At 45.1% G+C, this 8,023-nt stretch overlaps 1 protein-coding gene across 1 annotated transcript in view; it reads right to left on the bottom strand.

Annotated features, from left to right (window-relative positions):
- Positions 1-7,470, bottom strand: part of ERBB4 (erb-b2 receptor tyrosine kinase 4) — a 416,629-nt gene extending 409,159 nt beyond the window's left edge. Inside the window, exon 1 of the mRNA XM_014951952.1 lies at positions 7,425-7,470. Within this exon, the coding sequence (XP_014807438.1) occupies positions 7,425-7,470 (46 nt within the window). The remainder of the gene's footprint in view (positions 1-7,424) is intronic.
- Positions 7,471-8,023: the final 553 nt, after the last annotated feature.

Here is an 8,023-nt window from a genome sequence, read left to right as displayed (position 1 = left end):
GGGGGGGCAGGGAGAGGGTGCAGAAGTGCAGATTTTCTGCCATTGGTCCCTGACCTGCAGCACAGCTGAAGCAGAACCCTCAAAGAGCCCCAACCTGGAGAACGAGCTGAAGTCCCAGAGCCAATGTGGGTATAAGCATGGATCGCTCATATTCCATTACTATAGTAAGTCATTAATCTCTCTCTGCCTCAGCCTTACAGCAGAAGTTTTGTACATACACTTTTGATAATAATTGCACCAGATTCAAATTACAAAACTATGCAAGTATTCAGGAAAAGCAGATTAAATCAATTCTCACTCGCAGGGGGATAAAGCTGGGACAGTACCTCCACTCTTCACAGAGTCCTTTAAAGCAGAGAGATGAGGCATGCTGTAGGGGTTTTTTAAGGCAAAACACAATTATCAGGGCAAAAAGCAATTCCAGCCATAGGGAGAAATGGACCTCCTATTTGCCTGCACACGCCAGGAAGCCAAATCTGGGACGGACAGAGGCCAGAAAGCAGGTTGTGAACTGGTAGTTAACAGTTTTACCTCCCATTTTGAGCCACAGGGGGCAATTCCCAGCTGGTCCAGGGCAAATACAATCATTTTGGGCCTGAATTCCCAAAAGAGTCATGAAGCACTAAAGAATGTGAGGTGGGAGCTCAGGAAGGGTCACACAAGATCCCCAGTCCATCTGTCCCCAAGCTCAATGCAGTGCATGAATACATCCCTCTCACCCCCCTGCTCATCTCTTGGAACAGCAACAGGCATCTGTGTGTTGTAGCAGCTCTTTAAAATTAAGTGCCAAAAATAATATGTATTCTTAGGGACACTCCAGCCTTATATAGGCATAAACATGAGCACAACAAAATGTATTTCCTTGTCATGCCATGCAAAACCACCATAATCTATATTTCATAAATTCTCTTCAAAGCACTTTGTTGTATATTCTGAGACATTATTTCATATAGCCCCAGAAACCGATGAGCAGCAAGAAAACAAAGACTGCCTGTTAAAAGCGGTCCCTGCAGCAAAACCTCTCCTGGTAAATGAAAAATACTAATTTCCCTGCCTCTAACAGGGGTCAAAGAAGTACCAGTTTAAGATGTGCTTCCCCAGTCTGCGGCTTCTCTCACTATTGAGTGCCTTTGAGCATGTACACTCCCAGCTTGCTCAGGAGGTCTTACAGAGGCGTTATCAATGAGAGAAACCCTTCAGCACCATTTAAATGCGTGCCCAGGAAAATCTGACATCCCCTTACATTTTCCCAGATGGAAACCCCAGTGAGCTGTTGACTGACGGGTTACCAGCGTGCCATGAAGCTCTCAAACACATCTCCCCACCGACACGCGCTTGGCCATTCCCTCTCTTCCCATATTCTGGCAACAGACCTTGCAGAGCATGCACGAGTACGTGCCCAGAGACACCCATCACTAATGTTATCCCAGAGCTCAAAGACGTGCACCTTCCCATCGGGGAAGCCCCAAAAAGGTGGTGACAGCAACCAGCCAGGCTGCCAGCCCGCGGCCACTTCTCATCTACACCTCAAACGTGGGCGACTTTGGGTGGGCGCTGAGCAGAGCGCTGCTCCACCATCACAGAAGTGGATTTCAGACATTACTCACACATTCGCATTTCACGTTCAGTTGTTTACTTATTACCACCTACCTAAAGTGACAGAGAAGAGCTTCAGCTCCTAATGGCCCCAATTACAGCAGTAATAATCATCTGTATTGAACTGAATTTACGTTTTTCATCAATATTCATACACATGACTTGGAAATTAATTTCCCATTGACATTTTTTTCATAACAAAGCCAAATCATTCAGATGCTCACTCAAAGTTAGCAAATAATGGAGGCATTTAAAAATGTCCTTTAGCTTCTGCTTTTTAGACCATTATTTTTGCTCTGCTCTTGATGATAAATCTATATGTTAAATTAAGAAATCACATTTGACTCAATCTAGTTCTGTTTCTTGTAATACTAATGGATTTTATAATCTTCCTAGCTCAACAGATAAACTAACTTTTGGAAGGAGGTCAACTTGTTTCATTTCTTATTCAACTCCTCTCTGGATCTGCCTACGTTTGGAGTTAATTCAGGAAGAGTGAATCCCATCATCTCTGGCATGGGCACCCCCACCTGAAGTAGCGGTGTCTCGCTCCTCTCCCAAAGCACATTCAGCACAGCAGCGATGAGGCACCCTCGTTGCCAACTCCAAGGGAGTTACCCCGAGCATCTGGATGCATTCTTTTAAATCGTAAAACATTTATTATCATCTCTTTGGCAAGGACATGGGACAGCAGCACATTTGCCCTGCACCAGCCTTCGCCTGAACACAACACAACACCCCTTTGTCCATCCGTTTGTCAAGCAGGCCAAAAACAGAAGAGGAGGCTTAAACTCTCAGACTCGCTGGTTTCAGGAGTATGTTTATGAAAAGAGAATCACAGGGTTCCTTCATCCCAGTCAGGACAGCCTAACAACAATCAGCACCTCTTTCTAATGTTGTTTTCCCGCACTTCCCACTTATTTACTTAATTAGCTGTGTTTTTACAGACAGGACCATCATCAGGCTTTCTTGAAAGGCAGCTAATGTAACTGTTTATTAATAATTGCAAACACTCGTGGCAATTTGTTAAGGCCCCCAGATGGGGGGAAATACTCAAGCGCCTTAAGGAACAACTAATTACCAGCAATGCCACAGCAGTCCCCATTCATTTCATTACGCTCTGCGCTCTCAGCAACAGCCTGGGCACCCTATCATGTACGCGCACAGAAGAAGGGGTAAACACACTTTTAATCCTTTCATTATTATTTCACGGCTCTCCTTGAACAAGCTGCAAAAGCCTCGAATTTTCTTGCAATTAAGCACATCCTAATGAAAGGAGGAACCGCCTGCACTTGCAGCCTTGCAGTTGTCGCCTGGGAGAAGGCAAAACACTCCTTGAGGTCACCAGCCCTTTCCTATAAACCCAGCGGTTTCGGAGAATGTTTTAAAATTAGAGGCTTGCTTTCCCTAGGTAAGAGACTGTAATGAAGGAGAGCATAATTTTCGCTGTACTCCTAATTAAAAGCTCAGCTGGCACAAGTGTTTTCCTTCCACGAGGTCTGCTGTACGCTAGAAAATTATCATCCCATTTGAATCCAGTTGCATGCAATCAACCCAGCTGCCATGAACTCCTGGACAGTGACATGGCCAGGCGAGGGGAAGCTCAGCATCGACACCCGGCGCCGTTTAGTCCATCAGGGTGTCATCACGATGAGGTGACACAGTACGGGCTGGCCCACAGCAGCTGTCAGACACACCATCATGGCTTTAATCCCTCATACCTTCACACAAACAGCCCAGAAAAACAAGCCTTGGAGTGCTATTGTTTATCTTGATTTCAAAGTTAAGCTCTCCATAACTAAAAGAAGTCAAATTAAAAAAAAAAAAACACAAACTATCATTTTCACCCACACTTCAATCTGTAACGCTAAAAGGACATTCTGAAACACTTCTATAGCCTTTCTTCTCTTTGCATGGAGAAGAGGTCCCTGGGTCCTCTACCCAGGAACCAGAAGTATTAATTCCCTGAAATTTGCTTGCTAAACCCCCAAATATCATCTCATATGCCACTGTAAAAGCTTCCCAGCGCTTCCAGAAAAGTTGTAGGGAGGTGTTTTACCAGGGTTGCCCCACCCCCAGTAGAGGCACATCAGATGCCACCTACAAATGGAAGATCTTTCCCGATTTCATTAACAGGAACACAAATAGGCACAGTAAAGACTGCCAGTAATTGTAACTTCATCAAGAAGGATTAGTTACATGTGATAACACTTTCCTGAGCTGATGACACCCTCTCCTTGCACCAAGCTCTCCAAAATCTGTTTGGTGGATGCTATACAGCATATTTTACTGATGTAGCACTCCTGTCCATACCAAACAAAAAATGGCATCAAAATGCTGACTAGATTTATACTGCAACATTTCAAGGGTAATTGCCTGTGCCGACCACGTCAAGCCATTGGCATCTGCCTGTGTTACGCCAGCACTTCCAGCATTGTTTCTCTTTTAGTTTCTTCACCTATATAATAGAATACAGCAACTAGAAAGGACAAAATGGGAAAAAATTTACTGCAGGACCTATACCACACAGCTACCACACAAAAAAAAAACCACAACAACAACAAAACAAACCCAAAAGCAGAAATTCATATAAGAGACTTTGCCAATGGTTCTTCCCACCCAAACCTTTGTACCAAATTATTTTCTCTGGGTACTTCTTCCCTCGTTCTCCCTTCTCTTCACAAACACATGCACTTACTTTACTAATTTCATTCTATTTTGAGGGTAAATAGTTGCTTCTTAACTATAATGTAGGTACCGGACTTGACAAGCAATTAAAGCAAACAATTTCCACTCATCTAACTTTGCCAAATTAGTCATCTGCCATCTGCTCTATCATCTGGCTCTCCTTGAGGTCTTGCTGTGAATCTGGAAGCGCTTGCTCTGATGAGGAGGCAGCGGATAAGCCTCCAAGTTGGCAGGGAACTCAAGGGATGGAGGTGACATGGGGGTGACACGTGGCCCCACACCGCTCACCACCAACCGCATCCTGCCAGCTCTGAGGAGGTGCTTGCTGGTTCCAGCAGTCAAACTGGCAAATTACTGGCATGCAAGTGATAGAAAAGCATTTGAAATTAATGATTTCTTTTACGGCCTCTTCTGTGGCATGGTTGCTTAGAAAGAGCGTGGGATTTTCTTACTGGACGCAGGATGCAAAAAATAACTTTACTGAAATGCCTTCAGCATTTACAATCTAGTTTCTAATGAAGTACCTCACCTAAACAAACAATAGACATATCTAAGAAGGATTTGAGTGGTGTGTGCTTCCAGCACCTGGCTTAGTTCACATAAGTCCTTGTTTTGAGCCAATGAAAAGGTTTTCAAATAGCTCTGAAACACACCACCAGTCTCCTCTGCCCTCCAACTTCCAAGCACTGGCAGGACCTTTCTCTGTTACCAGTTTTCCAGTTTGGGCTCCTTACTGGGTCTTCCCAGTATAATCACCAGCACCTCTTTTCAAACTTACCCACATTTCCTCCCCAAGGAAATTAAATACCCCTCCAAAGTGCAAGCTAGTCCATGCAAATGTTGCTGTTGCCCAAACCATCATGAGAAGGAATCGCTCTGCCTGTTGCTGGTGAATACCATTACAGACTGTCTATTCGGGCACTAATCTCCAGTTCAGCCACTTGAGTGCAGCACCCAAAATTAAGCTTGTGAATCTAACTCTTATTGTCAAGAACCAAAATATTTCTCTACAGTGCCAAAGTATAGACCATCACCAGATCTGCAGACAGACGACCATGAGTAATACAAGGCCATCTGCTCTTGGGCAGCTAAACACAGAGCGAAAGCCTAAGAGTTTGCAAATATTGCTCTCCCTGCATTCCAGTTCTCACCCTTCCTAAGTCCTGCCCCAGCACAGCAGCAATGGCTCGTGTAACCTGTGTCTCTCCGTCACTGCATCACAGAGCATCCTGGCTCCTTACTAGAACAAAGTGGTGGAAATCTCTACAGGTCTCAGCAGTGGGAAGGATTTGGGTAGCATTTTCAATGCCAAAGGAATATGTTGGGGGAAGATGATGGAGCGCAAACCACAAGCCCAGGCAAACACATGGACGGGTAGGAACAGGAGGCGCAGAAGCGGGCCAGGGGCATAAATTGGTTTTTGTACATGTGCCTTCACCGCAAATCAATTTAGCGCAGGACGCCAATAACATCTGCTGTGAGGTTGGCCCGAAATCACTTCTCAGCTCACAAACCAGGCTGCTTTGCTGGTGAGATGAAGGGCTCCTTGCTGCTCCCCCAGCCCCCGCAATGCTCTCCTGGGTGCCCAGGGGTGCTCGGCTTGCAAAGAGCATTGCCGTGGTGCTGCAGCAGTGGCCGCCTTCCCCAGCAGCTCTCGCCGCTCCACTGGGACTCATGCGGCTCTATGACAGCCGGGGGCTTTCGCCTGCCTGCCTTCCTTTCTTTTTTTAACTTCCCCAGAGGGCCCCCTGAATAGCGCAAGCATTCACTCAACTTAAATGCATTTTAATTAACATTGTACAAACACACCGAGTTTGTGCGTGCACAAGGGAGCGCATTCATTCAGCTTCTGCCTGATTCTCAGCCCAAGAAATCCGGCGGGAGCGTCGGCAGCCGCTGCGATGGGAATGGGATTGCAGTCCTCGCCGCCTGTACAATATTTAAAATACACTTGGCAAAATGCACACAAGCCCTCAGATCCTACTTACTCGTATTTAAGCACCAGTTTATGTAAAAGATACAGCTCAGACAGGGTAGGTGGGACAGGTGCTTTTATATCTGCTAATGTAACTGTGGGTAATTAGTCACCACTAAAGCACACAGCAACCACTGTGTCGTTACAGGGTAAGCATAAGCCACCTGTGACAAAAAGAAAAAAAAGGCATTTCCCCAAGATCTCCCACAGAAATTACATTAGTAATTATCACATAACCCAAATACCACCTAATAAAATGATTAAAATAACTATGAAGTTTAAACACATAAAGAAAAGGACTGCTTGGGAGATAACAACTTCCCGCAATTCTGGCAAACCTGCAAGACAAAACCGCAGAGGGGCTTAAAGAAAAAGTCCTAGAAAAACATTAGAGAAATAAAGAAATCCAACCTCATGAGGAGCACCCGAGATGCCAGGGCTCAGGTGTCCCCACCAACCAGGCAAGAGCAAACCCATTTCAGAGCTGCTTTGCCCCAGTGTTTCAAGGTGACTGTGCAATGCAGGAGAACATGATTAAAGAAACTACCTGATTTTAGCCAATCTGCATAGTCTATTAAGTTGAAACTGCACACAGTTTATTTTTCATTGATGAAAATAGTAGGCTCTCAAGCAACGCGATAACCTTGTCAAGTATACAGGAGAATTCAGCTCGTGTAAGACAGCTGAAAAGGTAATTATTTAAACTTGGAAGTACTACAGATGAGGGGGATCAGCATTGCAGTTGCGGAGAGGGGCAGGGGCTGTGCTGAGACCAGCTGGGCTAGTGGGGTGATAGCCACATTTTGTCCGGGGCCAAAACACGCTGGATCTGGGAACATGGACCACGTCCCGGAGTCCGTTGCAGTCATATACATTAAGGTCATTGAGTCAAAAATTAATCTAAAGTGCTCTCTTACACAAGCCTTCCTTAAACCAATAGTTGCGTTTTCCTAATTGCCCATAGCTAAACTAAGTGGTAAACCCCATGTTACTAAACCAGGGGCTTCCAGATAGCACTTTATAGGCAGGGAAAACAGTCTTTCATTAATTAAGGCCTATGCAATAACCTTTTCACTTCTATATGTCATGTATAAAAACATACAGCCAAATCTTAAGCTGGTATCATCTGCCAGTGACAACCCTGTCTCTCTTGTAGCTCACGCACATTTCAGATGAACAGCTTCACACAGGTCGCTGAGCACGTACGGCATCGCCACCAGGCTCACTCAGGAGCGGAGGTGCACGCGAACACCAAACTCCCACCTTCTCAAACCTGCATGTTTTGAACCGAGTCCTGGATTGCACAATTTAAATTAAACATAATAATTTAAAAAAAGAAAAAAAGCTAAATAAAAGCCTGAGCACCCAATAAATTCTTCCAAGGCTGCTGAGGGCTTCAGCTCTGGAGAGCATCAGCACAGTGGCCATCTCTGGGTATGGTCGTGCTGAATAAACCCATACACCTCCACCACTAAGAAGCCTTCCCATTAAGAAAGTGAAAGAACTACTTTTTAACCTCTCTTGGCATAAGATGGTATCAAATCTGCACAAAGGAGGCAGATGCAGGACTTGCATTTGAATTAATAACCCAACCGGTGTGGGTGGACTATTGTCTCTGCGTTTGATGAGCTTTGTGGTTGGTCTCATCGATGCTTTAAAAGTGAGCGAGTCCGAGGCTGTAATCACAAATTGACTTGCCCCTCTTCATGCAATTCCTACTAAGCTTTTGTAAATGGTTTCACTTTCCAAGGCTGCGAAGGGGCA

Source organism: Calidris pugnax, unplaced genomic scaffold (assembly GCF_001431845.1).
Source record: "Calidris pugnax isolate Ruff unplaced genomic scaffold, ASM143184v1 scaffold179, whole genome shotgun sequence".
Lineage (NCBI taxonomy): Eukaryota > Metazoa > Chordata > Aves > Charadriiformes > Scolopacidae > Calidris > Calidris pugnax.
The sequence above is the reverse complement of the archived record's forward strand: the minus strand, read 5'-3'. Positions and strand labels throughout refer to the sequence as shown.